General features: G+C 52.2%; 1 protein-coding gene across 3 annotated transcripts in view; it reads left to right on the top strand.

The window, feature by feature from the left end:
• The window catches only part of LOC112109555 (forkhead box protein P4), an 89125-nt gene extending 69456 nt beyond the window's left edge, over positions 1-19669 (top strand). For all 3 annotated transcript variants that reach the window (XM_026655241.1, XM_026655240.1, XM_026655239.1), the window contains exons 10-16: positions 224-425; positions 516-592; positions 2198-2299; positions 15922-16043; positions 17241-17307; positions 18241-18407; positions 19090-19669. In XM_026655241.1, the coding sequence (XP_026511026.1) occupies positions 224-425; positions 516-592; positions 2198-2299; positions 15922-16043; positions 17241-17307; positions 18241-18407; positions 19090-19234 (882 nt within the window). In that variant the 3' untranslated portion in view covers positions 19235-19669. The remainder of the gene's footprint in view (positions 1-223; positions 426-515; positions 593-2197; positions 2300-15921; positions 16044-17240; positions 17308-18240; positions 18408-19089) is intronic.
• The last annotated feature ends 4163 nt before the right edge of the window (positions 19670-23832 follow it).

Raw genomic sequence — 23832 nt, 5'->3', positions numbered from 1 at the left:
AGCTGGGTCAGGCCCACTTGGAGCTGTAATGTGTTGATAGCAGAGTTTTCCTGCAGCTGGTTTGATCCATGAGATCCTCCTTTAGTGCCCATCCCCCTGGGTCAGAGGGCCCTGTGCGCTCTCCCGTGTCTCACAGCATGGAACCGAATCACTCTCCCTACCTAAGACCATCTCCACATCCGTTCCCAACTGCTCTCAATTTCTTCCGCCCATGTCTGTGCAGCTGAACCTGGTCTCAAGCGCCACCCTCTCCAAGAGCACTTCAGATACCTTTCCAGATGGCTTACCTCATCCCCCCACCTCCGCCACCGCCCCCATCACTCCCTTGCGGCAGGGCCCATCCGTCATCAGCTCCTCCACCTTACAGACCATGGGGGCCATTCGCAGGAGAAACCCTGAAAAATTCTGCCCCCCAATATCTTCAGGTAAGAGCGGCGGTGGGTGGGTCGTTGATGCTCATGTGGTATGAGTTACTAGATTTGGTTCCTTCATATTCTCTCTCTCCCCCTCTCCAGAGCTTGCACAGAATCACGAGTTTTACAAAAACACAGACGTCCGGCCGCCCTTCACGTATGCCTCACTCATCCGGCAGGTGAGGAACGCCCGCCGGCTCCGGGGGGCTGTGAAGGCAGCTATGTCCCGACGCGGTAGGCTGTTTGTGATTAGAACTGAGAACTGGGAGGCCAGACTCTGGGTTCCATCTCCAGCTCTGCCACCGACTCGCTTTGTGATCTCCGGGGCCCTAGTTAGCAAATCAGGATAACAACTCCACAGGGAAGCACGGAGAGGGTTAATTCCTTAGGGGCCAGATCCTCGGCTGGTGTAAACGGGTGTAGCTCCATTGCTCTGGTTGTGTGCAGCTGACTTGGAGATCCTCAGGGAAAAGGCACTTCAGTTGTGTAAGTTGTCCATAGTCATATTTATTTCACAAAAATGATGACGGTGCATTTAAAGACCTGCCTCTGCGAAGTGGGTTCCCAGTGGGTGGGCATCTGCCTCACCAACACCACTGGACACTGGTTGTCCCCTTTTACTGTGAGTCTCATCAGAGAGGCCCAAGAACTGCTCCATGAAGGTGGAGATCCCCTCTTCATCCATAGTGTTGATCCGTCCTGATGCAGTGTTGGAGGGGAGGCCGGCCTTGCCTGTGCTATATTTGCTCTGTGGATAATTGGGGAACCCCAGTCTCCAGGGTCATCAGCCATCACCTTAAAATCCAGGCGAGACGGGGCATAGAGGGACTCAGAATCCCTGCCAGTGGCTCTGTGCTGTCTGGCCATTTGGGTGGAGCACAGGCGCCATGGAGCAAACCCAAGGACAGGAGCTGGGGCGTCGGGTATAGTCTGTGCCACTCCGTCAGCCTCTCTCAACCCCTCCAGCCCCACGGATCAAATGTGTGAGCCTTTGATTTGCATATGCAAATATACTTATGAAGAAATGCAAATCGGAGCACTCCTATTGTTCGCTCTTTGGCTCGGGGGGGGGGGGGTGTCTTCAAAAGCCCATGCCTGACACAGACAAGGTTCGTTTGGAAGGGTGATTTCTGCCACTGTAACTCCATTTAACTCCTCTTTGGACAGCAAGATTAGCTGAGAGTACGTCTTCACTACGGGGGGGGGGTCGATTTAAGATATGCAAATTCAGCTACGCGAATAGCGTAGCTGAATTCGACGTATCGCAGCCGACTTACCCCGCTGTAGGGACGGTGGCAAAATCGACCTCTGCGGCTTCCTGTCGACGGCGCTTAATCCCACCTTCGCTGGTGGAGTAAGAGCATCGATTCGGGGATCGATTGTCGCGTCCCAACGGGACGCGATAAATCGATCCCCGAGAGGTCGATTTCTACCCGCCGATTCAGGCGGGTAGTGTAGACCTAGCCTCAGCTTTCTCTGGAGTTAGATAGTTGGTTCGGCGCATGCAACCTTTTGGGAGCACGGTCCAGTGGGTAGGGCACTGGGATGGGAGTCAGGAGACCACCACTGAACTGCTGCATGCCCCGGGGCAAGACGCTCCCTCTGCAAGGCTTGTGTGCTTTGACATCTATGGGTGAGCCCCTTCGTGATCCAGACAGAACCTCTGACTCTTCTGCAGCTCGCCCATCATGGTTGGCAGACGCGATCAGTGATACAGGCTCTTGGGATTGATGCTTTATAAGTAATTGGTTTGGGTTCCCCCCCTCCCCCCCTCTGAATTCCAGGCTATCCTGGAGACCCCAGACAGGCAGCTAACGTTGAATGAAATCTACAACTGGTTCACGCGGATGTTTGCCTACTTCAGGAGGAACACCGCCACCTGGAAGGTAAAGCCCCGCCTGGGATTTCATTCTTCACCTCCTCTCCATCAGCTGCAGAACTCGCTCGGGGCACTGGTGGTACATGGCAGGGTCTGCTGCCGGGGTGGCTTTCATTAGAGGTGGGCTCCAGATCACAGCTACATAGTGCAGCTATGTATGCATCCAGGAGAGGTACTTTTCCCTCTGACTCCCGCCTATTGAGGTGGTACTTTGGCGGCTTCTCGACATTGGAATATGGGGTTGTGCGGGGGGAAGCAGGGATTTGCTGCAGATTTTAGCTGAGCCGTACATCCAAGAAGGGCCTTGAGCTGTCCCTGAGTTGCTCCGTCCCCAGCGAATCACTGTCTGATAATGTTGTCCCGTTGCCTCGTGAGTGACCGTTGATGGCATTCTCACAACCTTGTTGCATTGCCTGACGGCGCCGTGTAAAGCCACGACACGGACAGGTCCGTCGGTCTGAGACAAGCACCGGGGGTGGCAGGAGTGAGTGGAAGGATGGTGTTACGTTTCCCTGAGCAGTCGGAGCATGACTCGGGATGGGCACAATTCTCCTAACAGCGTGAGGCCTGTGAGCCACGGGGTCCCTCTGAAGCCCTAGGATGTAAGTGGTGCACAGGAGGAAATGTCCCCTTGTTCCCCCGGGTTAATAGAGAACTTCCCATTTCCAAGTGTCCACTCGCCCGTGTTACAGGGCAAAACCACCCTGCAGGACTTCCCAGCCGTGCGTCACCCCCGTGCATCCATCATGCAGGCAAACACCCTACGTGCCAGAGAGGTGGGCTCAACTGGGCAGCTGGCAGAGTTGGCTTTTCATCGTCTGGCCTTGTATAAAGACAGAACTCTGTTGAACTACACCTGTTTTGTGGGCCGCTGGATGGTGTGTGCCAGGGTGCCCCCCGGGGGGGAAAGGGGAGGATTATGGGATTGGGGTGGCAGATTGCGGGGTTTCCGAAGGGGGTTACAGAGCAGCTAGTGTGCGAGCACCTAACTTACCTCTCTGTCTGTCTTAGGGCTTCCTGTAATGCCTCTCTCTGTAGCATCTTGAGCAGTGACGAACTGATCCCCAGGGGGATTGAGCACCTGTAGTTCTTAATGAAATCAGCGGGAGCCCCAAGTGCTCGGTTCCGCTGCAAAATCAAACCCTTCTTTTTTCTAAGCATTTATCTCCGCCCCTCCCCGCCATGTGTCCTCAAACTCCAGGGAAGGTTGGAGGTGAATGGCCGCTCGCTAGGGTTTGCACTCTCAGGTAGGGGCTGTTCAGTCCTCCCAGGGCATCGTGCAGGAGCGAGCGGCTCCCTCAAAAAGGCTCAGGAATTAGGTCTCAAGCTAAACCTGTACATCTTGGGTACAGAAGAAAGGTATTTTTTATTTTTTTAAAGGGAAAAAAGTTAGACTCTAGAAATAGAAAATAAGGTTAATGATAACCCAGGGGCTGGTGTCTCACTGCAAATAAAGACGCCTCAGCCAAGCTGTAGAAGTCTCCAGCGCCACCATGACTCTTGCTAGGGTACCGATTCTCATCTGAGGGGATGAGGTTCTGTGTGAGCTGGCTGCCGCCTGTCTTTCACCTTGGCAAAGAAGCGGGTGAAAAGGGCTTGTTCTGAGAGAGAAAGGATGGTTTTACGGGTCAGGCACCAGCGTGGGGCTCTGGAGACCTGGCTTCAGCTCGCGGCTCTGCCACAGACTGGCTCCGGGACCTTGTGCAAGTTGTTTCATCTCTCTCTGCCTCAGTGTCCCCTCTGTCAAGTGAGGCTACCAGTCCTCCTTCTTTCCCTCCCTGTTCAGACTGTAAGTTCTTTGGGGCGGAGGGGCTGTCTCTTACTGTGTACGTACAGTGCCTTGCACAACGGAGTCCTGCTCAGCCTCCCCTCCCCGTTTGTTGGGATTCATGGCACCAGGACGAGACAGGGTTCCCCAGGCAGGGCAATGGGGCTGTGATCTCTACGTGCCATGGAAGTCGAGTCTCCATAGAAGCCTAGAACGCCCAAAACCTGAGCTTCCAGGTGTATGCAGGATTAACCCTGGGAAGTCAGTAAATTTGCACCCACTTACCCCAGGCCTGAAGTTGGCCCTTTGGGCCTGCGGTTCACTGTGCACCTCCCCTCCATTATTCAGGTTCCAGTGTTTCTTGGCGCCTTTTCCATTCAACGGTTCTGGTCTAGATCTGGAGAGACCCTCACGGGGGGGCTGCAGGGAAGGGCCGGGGGAGCACCATCTCCAGTGGGGAAGGGGCAGGGGTCGCATTCCTGCTGCTGGACACCGCTGCTTTTCAGTCAGCGCCCCCCTCACCTCCCACCCCCATCGCATCTTCCAGACATGACATAATTCCACCGTGTCACAGGCAGACCCTGATACAATCACTCCCTCAGACGGGAAGCCAGAGTCATTGTGTAGCCTCAACCCTGATAAGAGCTCAGCCCAGCCGGCTGCCTATTAACTGAACTGAGAGGAAGCGGCAGAGGGGGATAAACTGAAGGGAATTGTCTCCAATGGAGTCTGGAATCCTTGACTCACCTGCAAGCTCCAGACTGTTCTTTATCATGTGTCTTGCGGTTGTGCTTCGAGACCCTGGCTAAATCAGAGCCTCCTTGTGCTTGGTGCTGTACATAGCCGTAGTGAGAAGCAGCCCCCTACCCCCAAAGAGTTTACAATCTGAATACGACAGGGGAAGACAGAGGCACAGAAAGGGGAAGAAGTGACTTGGCCGAGGTCACGCAGCAGGTCAGCGGCAGAGCCGGGAATGGGACCCAGGTCTCCTGTCCTCTGCAGCAGCATTCCTCTCAGTGGACCTGACCCCCGGGCCGGTGGGGGTAGTCACATTACTCATGCCTAGTATTGCTAGTGCCTGTGAAGTGCTGGGGAGCTTTGGGTGCTGGAAGACCTCCCTGCACAAGCCTCAAAAGCCTAGCGAACCTCCATGTTCAGGGCTGTGGCTCTTTTGGTTTTCACCCATCCACCCCCCTCGCCCTTTATGGCTTGATCCTTCTCTGCTCCATCCCCCACCGATGGTCCTCATCCTCTTTTGGGTTGCTTTTATTACCACCATTCCTCCCTTGTATTATTTGTACCAGGACTTCACTGCGCTAGGCACTGTGTAACCAGGACAGTCTCTGCCCCCAAAGAATTTACAACCCAAGTCAAATGCTCCTAATGGCGTCCTACGCCAATGCAAGCGGGCGTGAGCAAGTCACCAAGCTGGCTTCTCTGTGCCCCGGACGGCATGGCCTTAAGCGGACCTCGATTAGTGCAAAGCTTAGAAAGTTTGTTTCAGGGCAGTGCCCAGAAGTATGGGTGAATTATCCCAGCCTTGAATGACACCAGGCGGGGAATCGCTCAAATAGGTGGTTCTTGGGCTGAGGTTGGTACTGCCCACTGGCTCAGAAGTCCCATCAGAGCTGTCTCTCTTGCAGCTTTCATTGCTTCCAGCTCTGGAGCTCAGACGTTCAGGGCTGCTGAGAGCGTAGGGGGTGGGAATATTAAAGCTCAAAAGAGGGTTCGGCTGGTGGGGGGAGAGGCTTCTTATTTTAGCCAATCCAGTTCACTCCCCCTTAGTTGGCATGTGCCTCTTATAATGAATAGTTTGCTGCTGGTTGTACCGCTGGCTAGTGGTGGTTTGTATAGGAAGCTGTTCAAGGGTATAAGAAGAGAACGGATGGTCCAATGGTTAAAGCACTGGACGTGGATTCAGGAGAACTGGGTGCAGGTCCCAGCTCTGACACAGACTCCGTGTGACCTTGGCCATGTGAGGTAATCAGTTTGGGCCCCAGTTCCCCGTCTGTAAAACGGGTTTAATAATCCATTCTTCATCTGCCGTGTCTGTTTCAACTGGGAGGTGTCCGGGGTAGGGACTGTCCTGTACTATGTGTGGTTGCAGCGCCCAGCAAAATGGGACCCCAATCTCAATTTGAAGCATCTAGGCACTGCCATAATGGGAAAAATTACTAAGAGAGACTTGTTCATGTTGCGGTAGCACAAGCACTCACTCACAATCAACATGAGGAGCTGTCGCTTTGGTTTTCAAGTTCTCTGTTACTGTTCTTTAGAAACCCCACTGTGCTGAGATCAGTAAGGGCTCCCCATTTCCCGCTGATGCCAGCTCCCAGCGCAGTACCGCCTTGCTGCAGAGCACCTTGGAATGCGTTGACGCTGACAATTCACTCCTAATTGCTCTGAGCTCCAGCCACAGACAGAGGTGAATAGCTGATCTGTTTGAGGACAAAATGTGAGCTTGGGAAAGATTTCCAGTCTTGTTTGTTTAGGAATTTATAAAATCTGAGATGACAGAGACAGAAAAATATCTATTAAGTGGCATCTACTCCATCCACCTGCCAGGCCAGCGTTTTTTCCCTGGTATGTATCAATTTGTAATACAACAAAATTCAGCTCGCTTTAACTCAAAGTAACATGGATCAAAGCACTTAGAGGGGCACTATGAATATAAAACTTAAAAGAAATATCTTTATCTGTGATTCAAATAACATCTTTTAGGATCACACTTTTTATACTAATGATGCATTCTTGAAGGTCTAATAAATGATTGCTAGATGTTTTAATCAATTATTATAGATTTCAACAGCTCAATAAGTCACTTATAACCATGGTTTATGACTAGAGCTTATCACAATGTTTTTTTTTTTCCTCTCTGGAAAATTTTGACTTTTCATTGGAAAAAATGTTTTTGATTCTGAAATGCCACCACAGCATCTCATGGGATTTGTAGTTCAAATGTCTCATGCCCACATTCTCCTTTATAGGCCAGGGTCCCTAGTTGAACTGCCTCTCCCATGATGCACTACTGCCTTCCCTCAGGGGCAAAGAAGGCAGTGCATCATGGGAGTTGCACAACTGTGGTGTCATTTCTAAATCAAAATATTTCAGTTTCTAGGCAGTTGTGTTTTTCTTTTTAAATACAAAGTTGAATTTTCTGCAGAAAGCAGACGCTTCTCTCTCTCTCTATATATATATATATACACACACACACACTTACACACTTTATCAAAAACCCAATTTTCCACTGGAGAACAGTGTCAACAGAAAACTTTCGACCAGCCCTGCTTATAACACCATCTGCTGACATGCTTCCAGACGTCTAGAACATATATTACTCATGTCTATAACAGGCTTCTAACATCTATTATTAATCTTTTATACCTATTTATCTGTGCACCATGAACAAAAATACCTTCCATCCTTCATACCATTCAAACTGAAAGTATTTTAATAGGCTCTCTCCTTTTCAACTATTTGTTCCATTTTACTTTTCATGCTTGTGGCTGGGATAGTGGAGAATAGTTTGGTTAATTTCACTTCCTGCCGTGTTTGTTTTTTATTTCTAATAATCTATTGTCAAGGGAATCTCCCAGGCACATGTGCACTTTATATATTTTTTTAAAAGCATGATTTCATACAAGTCAAAGAAGTGTCATTTGATATGGATTCCCATCAATCCTGCCCCAATCTCTGGGACGAAAAGGGTTTGCAGACGAATTAACAATACCCAAGAGATGAAACAGACTGAAAGGCAGCTGGCCAGTTGGCATGGACATCTGGTCTTAGTCCATCACCAGATCAGTCACCAAAACTAGGGATGTTTCCATGCCATAGCCCCTAGTCCCTTGAGTCTGATTTCTGGCAACCTGAGGACTTCAGGCAATACCAGAGGTGTGCACCAGATCACTTGGCACCTGCAGGTTTAAAGGGTACATTCCTTAGCTGTCATAGATCGGTGCGGCTCCACTGACTTCAGCAGAGCGACGCTGATTTACATCAGGTGAGAATCTGGCCCATAGTGATTGTCTAATCTGACCTCCCGTCTAGCACAGGTTGTAGAATTTTACTGACCGAAAAAGGGTTGGAAGCCTTTCCCATAAAGTTTTGTACATCTCTCTCTCTTTTATTAAAATGAAATCAAAAGGCCAGGCCCAAAACTAGCTGACAAGCGTCCCCTTTCCCAAATCGGCGGGTTTGCTGCTGGAATGCGGCGCCTGTGCCTGGCTGACTGACCATGAATAATGGTGTCAGGGCAGGGAAAGCAGAGCCTAGGCCACCCCCTGTGTGCGTATCCTGCAGGATGGGCGCCCTGCCTCACAGTTCAGCATTCAGGATGTTGCGATGTCTCGGGCTGGCAAAGCAAATTTGCAGGGCCCTGCGCTGGGGCTGCGGGGCCTGAGCTAAGCTGTCCTGAAATTTTCTGAGCGACCGTTGACTGTTTTAGTCTGTGACGGTACATCACAGAGGGTTTGTTTCAACAATTAGTCCCCTTTCAAAGCGCACAAGGGCTGGTGCTACCCTGCTCACTAGACTAGGGATTAGGGTTCCAGTTCTCCTTTGTTCAGCCATCCCCACTCCTCATCCCTCCATCTGCACACACCTCACTCTCTCTTCCCCTTTGTTTCCTTTATCATCACTTGAACTTTTCTCTGTTCTCTTCCCACTTCACCTCACCCACCTGCTCGTCAGGATCTGACAACCCGGAGAGGCCAGCCTGGTGCGGTAGGGTGACCAGATATCCTGATTTTATAGGGACAGTCCTGATTTTTGGGTCTTTTTCTTATATAGGCTCCTATTACACCCCACTCCCTGACCCGTTTTTTCACATTTGCTGTCTGGTCATCCTATGGTGCGGTAGTGTGGCTTTAGAACCCACCCCCGTTGGAGATAAGGTGTTAGAAAGTTAATTGCTTCTGCTCAATTAGGCCTTTGTGCATGGCCAATCCGTCTCAGCCCTTGTGCCAAGTGTACCGAGAACATAGCTCCCAGGGGGTGGGAGGAGAGGGGTATCCCCTCCTGTCGAAGGGAGAAATGTGCCCCCTGTTTAGCCCGACCCTTTAATTCCCCTCCAATGCACAGAGAGTGAGCTGTAGCATTAACCAGCGCTCTGGGTAAGAGGTCAGTTAAACAAGCCCAGGAAGGACTCCAGTTGTTTGAACAGCTCCGTGAGTTTCCTGCACCAATCATCGACTCCTCCTGATGGCTCATGTGGAGCATTGCACTTGCAGGGGAACAGCTCTTTGCATGCCAGGCCAGCTCTGTGTATGAGCACTTCTGCCAACGCTGCCCCGCACGGGTCGCATTTGGGATCTCGCCCCCGGTGCGATCGCACCCTCTGAGCTGACAGATTGTTTCCGTCTGGGGGGAACAGCACTTTCGCACCCTTCGCTCTCATTAGAACCTGGCACCGTTCACAGGGGTGAATAAGGGTTAGAACAAGGGACTGGGAGTCAGCACATCTGGATTCCTCTCCTCTCTCAGAGTCAGGAATAATGTCCAGGGTTTAGAGCATGGGAGACTGGGAGTCAGAACACCTGGGTTCTATTCCTAGCTCTGGGAATGTTCTGCTTCCCCTGACTGCCTCAGTTTCCCCATCTATAAAACAGAAACATTACAATTTAGCAGAACTGGCCAAAATTTTTCATTCTAAAACATTTGAGGATGGAAAAATTGCCATTTCTCCTCCTCCCTCTCCCTTCTTCCCCCTCACCCCCATGAAATGTTTTGCAGAAAACTTGTATTTTTTTTTTCCAAAATTTTCAATATTTTGGAAGGGAAAAACTGAAATGTTCTAGTTTAGAAGGGGGCTTTCCCCCCTTTTTGTCTCTTTTTCCTCTTCCTTTTTGCTGTCTTCCTTTTTCCATTTTGCCCCTGAAAAGAAGAGGGGTCAGAAGTGGGGGAGGGGGAGATACGGAGGGCAAAGTCTTAGTCTTTAAAAGCAAAAAACTTGTTTTGGAGGTGAAAAATTATAATAAACCCTTAAATTCCCCCCTGACCCCAAAAAAACAACCAGTCATGGTTTCTCAACCAGCTCTGACATTTCACCTCCTTCCTAGAATCCCGGCTGATCAGCAGGTAGGAGGCGCTAGGCAAGCGCAAAGTGCACAGAGAAGGAAGGAAGTGAGAGGAGAGGAAGGGGTAGTGGCATGTGTTGGCGTGACGGCGCATGCAGCTGCAACAGCAGAGAAATCTCCAGCACGATGAGCGGGGGCAGGGGTTGGGGTTGGGAGGGAAAGCAGGGCCGGGACATAAAGCAAACATCATTAGACAAGACAAAGATGAGAGGCAAACAGAGCAGCCAAGCCTGGCACTAAATAAATACTCTGTCGAAATGCAAAAGCCACGTTAAAATAAGGCAAGGAGGCGGCCTGAGAGCAGAAGAGCTGAGACGAGGCGGGAGAGACCTCCCCCCCCCCGCCCCAAACAGCCCCCCCAACACCAGCCCGGCTAAGCAGGCGTGTGACCTTACCCCATGCTGAGTCCACTCAAAACACTGGGGAGGTTTAACCTCTTGTAGGAGCCTGGACCTGGCAATGTCAGACCCCCGCCAATAAAATGCCCAGGTTGATTTTATATCTCAACGTGGCTTTCCCCACCCGTCCCAATGTCCATTTCACAGGAGAACCGTTAAGACTCCGGGCCATGCACTTGCAAGGGGTTATTGCTCTCTTGGCCTGCAGCCCCATGTGTTAGAACAGCCACTGTGGGTCCGTCTACACTACAGTCAGGAGGTGTGATTGCAGTATGTGTAGACATTCCCGAACTAGGGTTGGCTGAGCTATTTTAGTGGGCTAGCGGAGACGCCACAGCGTCATGTGCTAGCTCGTATCGGTTGGGCTTATACTCCGGCAGCTACCCCGTGCCAGCGCCCACGCTGCTGCACCTTCACCGCTATTTGTAGCGAGCGAGCTCGATCAAAGCTAGGTCGGATCTGCCTACGTGTGCTGCAGTGTAGACATAGCCTATAAGAGCCCATTCAGGCAAGCCCTGACACTGGGCTATGCACTGAAATGCAGCGTTATAGGTGATGGGATCTGGAGCCTCGTCCAGTGGAAGACAAAAGGGAGCTCCAGCGATGAGTGGCCCCTAGATAGACATGGTAGGCTTTCCGGTGAGAGAGGCTCTACCGATTCATGGAGGGGTCACACCGTTCCTACCTGTGGGGTGTTGCATTGAAATGTATTTGCATGCAAGTCACTGTTTAAGGAGCTGCTTCTGTTGAGAACTAGGCTGGTCTAGTGGCTGGGACGTTGGCCTGGGAATCAGGAAAGCTGGGTTCTAATCCTAGCTCTGCTGTTGACCATATCTTGTCTCGTCTCTGTCCTCTCCTGTCCTTACTTGGATTAGGTTGTAGCCCCTTTGGGGCAGGGACTGTCTCTCGCTATGGGTGTGTTTACGCTTTAAAAAAAAAAAACACCACCTACATCAGTGACTCTTAGAGCCCAGATGAGCTGATTCAGGCTTGTGCTTCTGTTTAGATGTACAGGCTGGAGCCCGGGCTCTGAAATCTAGTGAGGGGAGCAGGTGGGTCCGAGAGCCCAGGCTTCAGCCCAAACCCAGTCCTCTACGCTGCTATTTTTAGCCCGTAAGCGTGAGCCTCATGAGGCCAAACCAGGTTCTAAGACTGGCTGCTGTGGGGGGCTTTTTGTACATACCTTACATGTTTGTACAGTGCCTGGCACCATGGGGGCCCTAATCTCAGGTGGGATCCCTAGGCACCGTTCGACTCTCAGCCAGCGACCCGGGTACTCCATTGATTTGCATGGATTTACATCCGCATCCCTCAGAGCAGAATTTCCTTTATGGAAAAGCCCCTGTTGAAGTCGGTAGGGATGAATCCATGCCGGGTTCTACCCTAAAATCCCCGCCGCACTGAATGGAGATCGCGATCCTTTCTGGAGGGATTTTGAACCCTCCTGTCGACTTCCACAGCAAGAAAGAGAATTCTCCGTTAAATTACATAAATTACATTAGAAAAAACAAAACAAAATCCTTTTATTTTCCATTCAATTCTTCAGCCCTCTCCCCGCAGCCTGGCCCTCCAAATGACTTTGATTCATTTTCCTCCCACTTCGTGCCTCTATTAATATATATACACACGCCCATGACAGCATTGTACGGTAATGGTGGGATGCTGCTTACATTTGGGTTACCGAGTCATTACTGTACAGTGCCGGGGTATTATTTTTTAATAAGGGTTGTGGCCTTGCTGTGCCTCCCTCCTTTAATCTGGTCTTTGTTTGAAGGAGGAATCCCAAATACACACAGGAAGGGAGGAGGTGGGAGCTGTCCAGGAGATTTATTCATTCTGCTGTGTGCTAAAGGAGGAGCTCTGTTTGCTAGCCAGAGGGCACGGGTTGAAGGGCAGTGGGATCCAGGGCAGATCCCATCTGCCAGGTGACGCCTTCAGGGGAAAAAAATCCCCCTCCAAGCATCCAAACTCCTGAGACAAGAATCCCAAACTCCTCTTCATCAAAACCCCCCTGGTCAAAGCCTCTGTCGGTGGGAGGTGCCGCTGTACCAAAGAGCTGAGGGCGAGAGGTTCCCAAAGCGACATCTTGGGGCTCCTAAACCAGTAGGGAGACCTTGGCTCGACACAGGAGCTCAGGGCCGATCGAGCCACTTTCTTGGTGTCTGTGGAAGTATGGGGGAGGAATCCCAGTGAAAGAACCTCCCTCGTTCCCCGCCAAATTTGTTTCTAATGAGAATGGCAGAGCTTTTCTTTGCCAGTGGCCACTGGCTTGCTGCGTGTGCCCCCTGTTTGGGAGCAGCATACGGGACCTGAGAGGCACCCGTGGGAACCATCTCCCATGCGTGTTGGCACAGCTGCGGAAGGAGATGGGGAAGGAGCATGGATCATTCTGTGCACCTCTGTAGAGATAGGTGGGCTTGTGGTTAAGGCACTGGACCGGGGATCTGGGTTCGATTTCTTGTGCTGCCACAGACTCCCTCTGTGACCTTGGACTAGTCACTTAGGCACTTCTGAATATTTTACCCAAAGTGACTTTGGAGCCTAAGCTGCACTTTCAAAGGTCGCCAAGAAACTTCAGTCCCACTAACTTTCTCCTAAGAGCCTAAGTCTGATTTTCCAAAGGGAAAGGTTGCTGGCTCGTTCGTGGTATGTCTACACTACACTTTAAAACCCGCAGCAGCCAGTCTCTGAGCCCAGGTCAACAGAGTGCTAAAAAACAGCTGTGTAGACTCTTGTAACCCCTTCCAAGGCTTCAGAGGCCAAGCCCCTGTTTCTAGCGCTGTAGCGTGAGACCGAGTCTGTGGACACTCGCTGGCACGGATTTTAAAACCCAGTGTAAACATACCCGATGCTTTTGAGACTGTTACTCTTAATCTCTCTGTGCCTCAGTTCCCCATCTGTAAAGTAGAGGGAGTAATCCTTCCTCTCTCCCATGCCTTATCTGTTTTGGGGCAGGCCCTGTCTCTCGCTGGTTGTGTGTACAGCACCTAGCACCATGAAGCCCCGATCTCAGTTGGAACCTCCAGGCAGTGCCGCACTAGAAATAAGACTAATGCAGAGAGGCTGCTGACCCAGCATCCACACTGGATGTATCGGGTAATGGTGTTGCTTTGGCAAGAGCGGATGCATTTGTTCAGGGCTCGGGGAGGAGTCGTACTTTTTGTTTGATTTTTTTTTTTTTTTTTTTTAATGCAAAAAGGAGGAAACGGTCCAATTGGATGAGTTTTCGGGAACTGTAACACTTTCCAGTGAGGGGGGTTTGGTCCCTGTCCCTGTCTCTCCTTTTGCCATGTTGTCTTGGCTGGCTCCTTTGTTTATACGGCCCCCGTTCGACCTTTTAAATTGCTGTTAATGTTTTAGCGTAACGAATTAGTCTCTCATCACGAATCAGGACTCGAAATAAAAAAAAAAAAAAACCCTCTGAGGCCAACTTCCTGAAATTGGGGTCATTCTCATTTGCAAGGCAGAGAATCTGAGAACCTTAATGCAAGGAAATTTATTCAAAGGCAGAGCCCCGGCGTGATTAGGCCCTTTGTAATTATAGCTCGGAGAGATTCCACTCCAGCCTCCTGCCTCCCTCATGGATTAGCAAGTGAGTCGGAAAAATACACAGGATTTAATTAGAGGCAAATTAAAATTGGTAATGAAATAGGGGCAGTAGCAAATGGCAGGGAGTTGGAAGGGGAAAGGGGGAGCCGGTGTCTCTCGGGGCTGTGCCGTCTGCCTACGTGTGTGTCTCTTTATTTTACATTTAGAAATGTAAAGAAGGGCGACGGAAAGAAAAAAGGGAAGGAACAGACTTAAAAAGAAAAAAAAGAAAAAAAAAAAACGCCCGCTTTGCTAAGAACGATGACGACTGCGTCTCGGGTGCCTTTCTGATGCAGCTCGCCCCTTCCCTGTCCCCGTCTGCCTCTCCTTTCCCTCCGCCTCCCGCCAATGGCTCAAGATTTGGCCGAGCCGAGACTCGTGGAGAGCCTCAACTTGCCACAAGCTGAGCGCCCTCGGCTCCTGTTGGTGCAAGCGGGAGCTCAGAGCGCCGGGCAGTATCACAAGGTCGAGGTTGCTGGGCCTTGGGAAGGGAAAGGATGGGGGGGGAGGGGGCAAGAGGCTGTTTTATCCCCAGGCCGGTTGGCTGAGATGAGAGAAGTAGGGTGGTGGGGGTTCCTTCTGCAGGACCCTGCCCGCCGTCTCTCCTCCCCCTCTCCCTGGCTGGGGGAAGATGCAGCAAGTGCTTTTGTTAAGGCGGGCGGGGGGATGGTATATTCCCTCTAAGGGATGTGAATAGAGGGCGGTGCTGAGTAGGATAGCGTGGTGGTCAGGGCATTTGCCTGGGACTCAGGAGACTTTGGGTCTGTTCCCTGCTTGATGATTCACTTCCTGTGTGACTTTGGGCAGGTCAATTAGTCTCTGCGCCTCAGCTCCCCACCTGCCAAAGGGGGATTCTTGCCATGCCCTGCCTCTCAGGGGTGTGATGAGAAGTGCATTGAAGACTGAGATGCCAGTCACAGGGGCCATAGAAGGGCCTAAGATGGCTATCTGGGCAGGGTATCAGAAAGGGTGCCTCCTGCCTGCCTTGGAGGGGTGAGATATAGTGTAGGGTCTTGTCCCCAAGCCCACTCCTCACGTCAGCACGAGGAGCCCGGAGGGGGGATGCTGTTCTCCGTCGGCAGAGGGAGCGAGTGATGGCAGAGGCAGCATGAGACTCTCCTTGTCTCAAATGGCTAGCAGAACGCACCGCGTTCTCAACGATCGGCAGTGGGCTATGGTGGGCAGGCCATCGGTGGCTAGAATTTACCATCCTCTGATGGCTCTCACGCAGGTCTCAGGCCAGACGCAAACTGGCATGAAGCAATGTCCCCAAACACCTCAAGTAGCCATGAAGACTAAACACTTTCCGCTGCCCCCACCTCCCCTCCTTGGAGATGATGCCCTGAGTGGTGAAATGTAGCGTGGGAAACACCTGCACTGGCGTTGGCCAAGCAGTGTCTGGAGGGCTTCCATTGGTGGGCTGTCAGTGCCACACTATTCACCAGTGCTACTGTCACTTAGAGCCCCGCAGATCAGCCCAGCATGCAGGCGGAGATGGAAAAAGTCCCAGTGCTAAGGACGATCCTGGTGGTAGCACTGTCTAGGTCGGCGAGTGCCGTAGGTTGCCATCTGCCCTGCTTATAAAGTGCGAGGGAGCTGTTTCCAGAGCAGCCTCTGTGTGGTTCTACGCAATGGTCGCTGTTAGTGTGTAGCTCTGTCCCCAACCCACAGGCCAACCTCACTGAGTAGCTGAGTACTGGCTGACAGTAGGGCCATCTGGGGGATGCCGTGGGTGGCAGAGAGGTGTCTGCTGCATGTCTTTCATCCGCTTTGAGTCTCCCTTCTGTCCCCTCTGCAGAACGCCGTGCGCCACAACCTGAGCCTGCACAAGTGCTTTGTGCGAGTGGAGAACGTCAAGGGAGCCGTCTGGACGGTAGACGAAGTCGAGTACCAAAAGCGAAGGCCACCAAAGATGACGGGGTGGGTTTTTCTTCTTGCCCTCCTGCCCCTGAGAACCTCCTCTGTGGGGAGCTCAGCTGGGATGGCAGGATCCTAGCTTGCCTCCAGGGCACTAGCGAGAAGACGTGGCAGACGAATCCCATCACACAGGAATCATTGCAGTGCGCCGTCCCAGGATTTCCACGACAACAAGCCTCACCCAGCACATGCTCTTTCAGCAATCCTCCCCTTAGCATAACCCTGAGATGGGCCTGAACTGCCAAGTCTGGATCAGAAATCCCCACCCCCACCCCAGCTCGGGGGTCTTCAGACCCAGGCTTTGGTACTGACCCACCCCGGCCCTTCCTTGTACGTCCCTCTTTCCCAGGCATGCGCCCAGCTTCTGAAGCTAAACCTCATGCACTGCTCACAAGTGTGCTCAGTCCCTCGTGCATTCACAGCTGGGTACGTATGCACAGCGCTCATGCTTGCCAACATGCGACTATATGGGCTTAGCCACACTCACCCGTACAAGCCCCTCGAGGTGCATACCCACGCAGCGTGCAGAGAATCCCCAGCCACGTGAAGGCATGGCTGCTGGCACTGTCGGGGAAGAGCTGCTGCACAGAGGCATGGGCATGACTGCTAATCTCCTTCTGCCTCTGGCAGCCTCCTGGAGGGTCGAGGGGAGAGAAGCAGAGACTTGGGGGAAGAGGACAAGACAAAGAAACAAGAAGAATGGGGGAAGAGAATTAAGGGGTGGAAAAGAGCGATAAGGATAAAGAAATGGGGTGGAAAGAAACTGACCAACAAAGGGAGGAAAAAGACAGAAACCTACGAGGGAGGGAAGGAGACCAAAATGTAAAGGAAATGCTGTTATTGACCGGGTATGGGCCTGCAAGATGGTCCTTTAAAATGATGGCCAACCCCCTTTCCTTATCTGAAAGTTATGGGTGGCAGGAACAAGCCATGAGCGGATCCGGGCTTGCTCGGATGGATCAAGCCCAGCATGGATCAAGGGAGAGACGTCTAATGGCCGTCCTTCATTCCTTCCCTGCCTCCCTCTGCTGGCGGCAGGGCATGTGTCCAGACGGGCCCATGGGCAGGGCAGCGCTGTGGGGAAGTTGAAGTGCCAGGAGTCTGCTGTTGCTTTACCCTCCTCAGTAGAGCCCCATCTCTGATCCTGCCGTTCCCTGGGCCAGGAGCTAAGAGCCGCTTCTTTTTGTTTCTCATTTGCAGGAGTCCAACTTTAGTCAAAAACATGATTTCGGGACTCAGTTACGGAGCACTTAACGCCAGCTACCAGGTAAGGCTCCTCCACTGATAGCAGTCAGCTTGGGCTTGTCCTCTGCTCCTGCCAGACCCTCTCCTTCTTGCCAGAGCTCTTCTGTGGTACAACGGCCCGGCCCAAACCAAACCAGGAGAGACACGCTCCACAAGCCCCACAACTTTGCTCAGCAAGAGAAAACCGTGGCGTGCAGCTATCAAATGTACCCAACTAAGCTGGGTTTATTAACATGTTGCCCTATTGCAGTGGTTCTCAAACTGTGGGGCGGGACCCCATTTTAATGGGGTCACCAGGGCTGGTGTTAGACTTGCTGGGGCCCAGGGCTGAAGCCTGAGCTTTTGGACTTCAGCCTTGGGTGGCGGAGCTCAGGTTACAGGTCCCCCTAACTGGGGCTGAAGCCCTTGAGCTTCAGCGTTGATTTCCGCCCCCCCAGCGTCGTGTAGCAATTTTTGTTGTCAGAAAGGGGTTGGGGTGCAATACAGTTTGAGAACCCTGCACTATGGGGTCCCTGACACCAGTCATCCCATAACCCTTCAGGCCCCGAACGCAAACCCCTTTGAACACATAGTTCTTGAATACCAATAATTTGAGAGCCCTACCTCCCGTGATCAATAACACAGGAGCCCCCGATTGGTTAGTATTGGATGATCCAGGCGCATTAACCCAAGTGATTCCCTACCAATAAGCTGGGTGTCCTAGCCTCCCCAGCGTCCTGCCCATCGCAGAGACATTGACCCCCTCGGAGTCTTGCTCTCCCTTTCCTGGGCTCATGGTAAGTTGGGGAGCAGCTGTTAATGGATGGCAGCCAAGGTGGGGCATGGCATAGCCAATTTCTATGTAGCCTTCGTCTAGCTGTTCTCCAAACGGTGCCCAAACTCATGTGTAATTGGCCGGCACCACTCTGCCGCTGTCACCACGGTGCTGCTGTCACTATCTGTCCATCTGTTACAGGCAGCCCTGGCAGAGAGCAACTTCCCCCTCCTGAACAGCCCCACCATGATCAACACCAGCTCCACCAGCGGCATGCTGCACATCGGCCACGACGACGTGAGCAGCACCGTGGAACAAGTCAACAGCAACGGCAGCAACAGCCCCCGGCTTTCCCCGCAGCAGTACAGGTGAGCGGCGGTTCCTGGGTGCTTTCCTGCCTCGGTCACAGCTGTGGACGCCTAGGGTAGGAGCAGGAAGAAGGTGGGAATGCAAAGCCGGGGGAAAGGGAGACGTTGGTAGCTTTTATGAAACGCTGTAAGCCAAGAGGACAGGGCGGAGCAGGGAGTGGATCGATAGGGGCCCATGCGCAGAACTCGGCGTTGGAATGCCTGCGTCCAGGAGAGGTCAGGGGGTAGGGTTTTGCCTTAGGTCCGTTTCTGAAGTTAATGAGCAGAGCCAGAATCCTAGCGTAGAGTTTTGAGGGACTCTAACTGAAAGTAGGGCTGGTGAAAGGGGCTGGATTGACAGCTCTGGGGACTGAAGGCCTCTGGGCATGGACAGAGCTCATTCAGCCCGGGCAATGGCTGGGTAGCCCCTGCTACTGTGCCTCTTCCCCAACTGGGAGGGGCACCCGTTTTGGATGGGGGAGATCAGCCTCCATGGCTGGAGAAGGCCAAGGGTGCCAATTGTGGACGTTTTAGGGTGTTGCCACCTCATCTCACACAGGACATGGAACATTAGTTGGAGGGTAACTGCCTTTGGTCCCAGCAGTGACTGCCGGAGGCTAAACAGACCCTATCTCCCATCCCTCAAACCATCTCGCTCCCTCAGCACAGGCTTTCAGCTTCAACTTCCCTTGTCTCCCTTCAGCCATCAAGTCCACGTGAAGGAAGAACCCGCCGAGGCTGAGGACGACAGCAGGCCCATCTCTCTCATGGCTACCACCAATCAGAATGTGACGATCCCGGAGGACAGGGACCTGGAGGAGGAGCTGCCGGTGGAAGACTTGTCTTAAGGGCTCTCCCTCCTCACCTAGGGGCAAGCACTTCGCCCCTACCCCCCCCCAGGTGGAGACCAAGCAATGGCTCCCATCTCCTCAAGGTGACCTTCGGCATTAACCTGACAAAGCAAAAGGGTTTCTTCGGTGCAACCTGTTGCTGAAGGCACGTCCCTCCTCCCCCAGACCCTCCCACCCCGGCCCGGTGACTCTTAACAGACTCCCACAATGGGGGACGTGCAGAGAAACAAAAAAAAACAATCCCTCCCCCTTTGGTTAGTGATTGGTGAACGAGGATGGTAGGTTGTTTCTGTCCGAAAATTTCTCCTTATTTCCCCCACCCTGTTTTCCAACTTCATGGCAAAAGGAAGGCGCCTCCTGTCACGTTGGTTTTCTCAGTATTTTGTTGGGTCTCAGTCCATGCTCTGGGCTTTTCCAGTGGTGATGGGACTACTCTGTTCCACACGAGGTTCTCCCCAAGCAACGTTCTGCGCAGCGGAGACAACATCCAAGCTACATGCCTCTGTGAACATTCCCCCTGCCTCCGCCACCCACCGCCACCTTCCCTTTGGAAAAAATCATCTGTGACGCCAGGAACCCACCAGTCGTTCTCCCCTCAGTGGGCTTTGCACTAGGAGAAACTTTTCACCTCACAGATGCCACCTGCAGATATCCAACCGGTGGCTGGCCTGGAAGTTCCACTCATCCCCATCTTGGTTCCTTTCCTGGCTATGGAGGAAAAGAACTGGTCGCGCCCATAGGAGCCTGAGCTTTGTGTAACCTTATGCAGCCCCATCACGCTGTTGCCTCCAGCGGGTCTTACCACCAAATGCTAAACCACTTGGAGAACATAATAGCCAACCTGTGTTTATCTCTTGCCTTCCCGATGCCTGTTCCCTCTCTGCCCTGCTCTACAGTGGCATAGTAACATCACGGGGGCAGTCCACTTTACCCAGACACAAACAAACACTCCACGGCAGGGGCGGATGCTCTGCCTTTGAGTTTTGTTCCCTTTGAAAACGAAGAAAGGACATCTCTCCCGCCCCGTCTCGTGTGGTGGAAATGTTGGAAGGACAGCAGCGGGGCCCACTCAGAAGCCAGTGCCCAGGCATCAGAGATCGAAACGAGGGCCGAATGCCAGTTTGAATTCAGGGAAAGACTTGAGCCCTTCTCTGCAGAACAGTGTATCCAGTTCCTTCTCCTCCTCCCAGCTCCCCTTCCGTCCCCGTTCTGTGTCGATGATGAAAAGTTCTCATGGGGTGAAACACTGAGCAGGGTCTGTGCCTGCTTTGTGAAGCCTCCCTCTTCCCTTCCCGGGTGCAGGGCATTTAAGGAAAGGGTGGTGAATGGAAGAGACGTCCCCTGGGCCATCCTGGCTTGGGTAGTCGTGTGTGCTGGTTCGTATTAGTGAAGCTGAGCGGGACGAGACAGCAGAATCAAAAGGAGCGGGCGTGGGGTCTGGCTCGGCTCTATGAATCAAAACAGGAGCTCAGCCCCCTGAGCTGACCGGGACAATCCTAAAGCAATACGTACTGTAAGGTAGTCGTGGGGCCCTTCCTCCACTGTGGCCAGACAGAGCTGAGCTAGACCAGGCACTCGGCTCCAGTTAGCCCACTGGCTGGGACAGCGTGCAGCCCGGGGTCCTGCCACCCTCGCCATGTCAGAGACTTGGGCCCAGAGCCCTGGCGAACTGGGCGCAAGCTGTTTTTTTTTTTTTGTCAAGACAGGAAGATACCAAAAGATTTTTAGGGATAGAAGGTCCATAGTTCAGGTGAACAGACGGTATTAATGCCAAAAAAAGAAAAAAAAAATCCAAACACCAAACCCCTTCTCTCCCCTCTTGATTTTTGTCGATTGGTTATTTGTGTATTTGTTACCTCAGTCACACTGCCCAAGGGCTTTTCTCTTTGCAGAAAGCAGCAAACTTCCAAAGGTTCCTCTGTCCAGCCTCCCGGACGGGACGTTGATACCCACCCCCCAGCACCAATGAGACTTTGGCAAGCTGAACTGTCTGGTTATAGGATTGGATCCCGTTTGGGGAGTGTTGGGAGATGGAGGCAGGTGGGTGTGTTTTTGAGAGGGTTTAGTCTCCTGGTGCATCTCTAGAGCAGACCTGCTTCTCCTCTGGGACTTTCTCCATGCTCTTTCAGGGCAGTGGATTTACCCTAAGGAGCTTATTTCAGCAAAGGAGCTTGTCACCAAAGCGAGCACGGTACCCCTGTCTGGTTCTCACGTCACCTCAGCCTTTTTCTCCCTCACCTCCAACCCTCCCCCCCTTCCATCTCCTAAAGTCAAATTTGCAAAAGCCAAGCTGAATGCAGAATTAAGTGCAGCTCCAGATACCCAATGACTCCTACTGATGCAGGCCGCAAGGGACAGTCGGCACGGCAACGCACGTTTTACCGTTTTCTAAAGTTCCTCTCGGTGCTGGTTCTCCTACCCTCTCCTGTCACAGGCACCATGTGCCATTGAGGGGCGTCACAGAATGATGCATTCTGGGTGATGATGGGAGCCCAGCTGCTCACAGTTTGGATCCAGATGCAAGCTTGCCCAGAGTCTCCCCTCACTATGCTCTGCCCCTTGAAAAACCTCTCTCACCCCCGCATGTCTGGATGTAGCTAAAAGCCCTGGCTGGCTCTTTATATTCCCGTTTCAATGATTGAAAGTGATTTCTCTTTTGAATCAATCCTCCCTCACACCCAACCCTGCTCCAGGGGCTTGTGGCAAATAACTCGGTGCTCCCTGTAACTCAGTTTTCGTCTCACTTTGCAGTCTTTCCCCTGAGGGAAGTGCCCTCAGCCTGGGGCAAGCGGGGTCAGGGCTGAGGAGGAGGCTGGAGGATTGGGTTGGACATAGCTACACCTCCCTCTCCCCCCACCCCTCCAGCTCCTTAATGGTGCTTTTGGATCCCCCCCTTCTCCACCCACTCGCAAGCTTTTAGCTGGGATCCCTCCAGATGGGGGTATTCGCTCCTGTATGATGTGCTTTGTATTTGAATCACCTGGGGCAGCATGCACAGAAATGGACACTCGGTAACCAAGAGTATACGATGACCCCTTCTCTATAGCCTGATTCCCCACTCCAGCCCCTTCTCTTCTGCTGAGGTAGGTTGGATAGCAGTCGGCACTCGGTCCCTCTGTACAGCCCAGACCGAATCGTTCCAGATTAGGTGTCACAAATCCTTCCGTCTATCTGTCCTTCCTGTTAAATCCCTTTAGAGAGTCTCCTTCCACCAACAGTTGGGACCCAGAATTCCCTGCCCCCTCTGCTGCCTAATAGAGCAACAGCTGACCTGCCAATCAAGCAAAAAGGATGAATCCTTTTCCAGAACCAGTCAGGGTGATTCCGGTATTGACCAGAGGGGTCACTGGAGAGTGACACTAGCAATTCCCACCCAGTAATCCCTGCCCATCCATGAGCAAGGGCCCAGACGAGAGTTTAGAACTCAGATCCCATGCTTTGCTATTGCTGCTCTTGGAGTTCCTAAAATGGGAAGGTGCTAGATAACTGCCAAGTGTTATCTGCTTCACACCGTTGGCCCCTGCTTTTTAAAAGCACTTGTTGAGCATCAGCCTGTAGATAACCCAGATTTTCGGTCAACTTTGCACTCCCGCTCCCAGGTTTTCAAAGCCTTGAATGGCTGTTTAAGATCAGAGAGCAGCTGGATTGTAACACAGTAACCTACGAAAATTATCCGCCTCACACCAAGATTTCCCTTCTGATCCTCTCTGTTAAATTCGGTGTCACAGAAACCTATGTTCTGACTGCTTTACAATGGAGATGTATCCAGTCTAGACAAAGTCTGGGGCGGGGGAGTGAAAAACAGTCTCTTATTCTTGCAGCTGGAATGCATGAAAGAAATGCCACAGTCCCAGATCAGAATTGCTGCCAGCATTCCCCAGAGCCCACACTAGATGTCTCCCCTGAACATGCGAGTTTTCCCCCGTTCCACTGCTTCCCAGTCATGTCTCTCTGAAACTGCAGAGAGATTGGAAAGTTCTGTCCAGGGGGGTAAAGAGGGGAGAAGATGCCTTACAGAAACCGAGTCCTTCACATCTGTGTGGAAAGGCGGGAGTGGGAGGGGCAGTCCCAGAAGGGTTGGGGCTAATGGAAGAAGGCAGTAGAATTCCTAATACTACTCCATATCCAGCTGCTTGTTTGGAGCCCTCTAGGGAGACTGGAATAGCCATGCAAAGCAAGCTTGATCCCCAGGCCTCCCCCCTTGTAAAAATACAAAGGTGACCATGTTTGATAGACAACCTGCTGATGAAGTGTAGAAACTGAGAATAAAACCTCAGCTCCCCTCCTGAGCTTCTCTGCATTCCTTCGGGCACAATTCAATTCCAGAGACAGCTAGGGAATAGGGACCTTTGAGAATCTAACCAGGTTCCCCCCCCACACACACCTGGCCTATCCTTTTCAGCTTGAGACCACTCTTAAATCCCTCCCCAGCTCCCTGTACAGGCTGTTTTGCAATTGGCATAACTGTTGACCAAAGACCTTTTCCTGGGCCGGAAGCATAAACCAAAACTTTTCCTTTAAACTTCTTTTGTGTGTGTGCACGTTCACTTTGCTCTGTCCCACCTGCCAGCCCAAAAAGAGATGCCCGCAGAGTT

This window comes from Terrapene carolina, unplaced genomic scaffold (genome assembly GCF_002925995.2).
Source record: "Terrapene carolina triunguis isolate 2854851 unplaced genomic scaffold, T_m_triunguis-2.0 Scaffold199, whole genome shotgun sequence".
Taxonomy (NCBI): Eukaryota; Metazoa; Chordata; order Testudines; family Emydidae; genus Terrapene; species Terrapene triunguis.
This window is presented reverse-complemented; position numbering and strand designations above follow the sequence as displayed.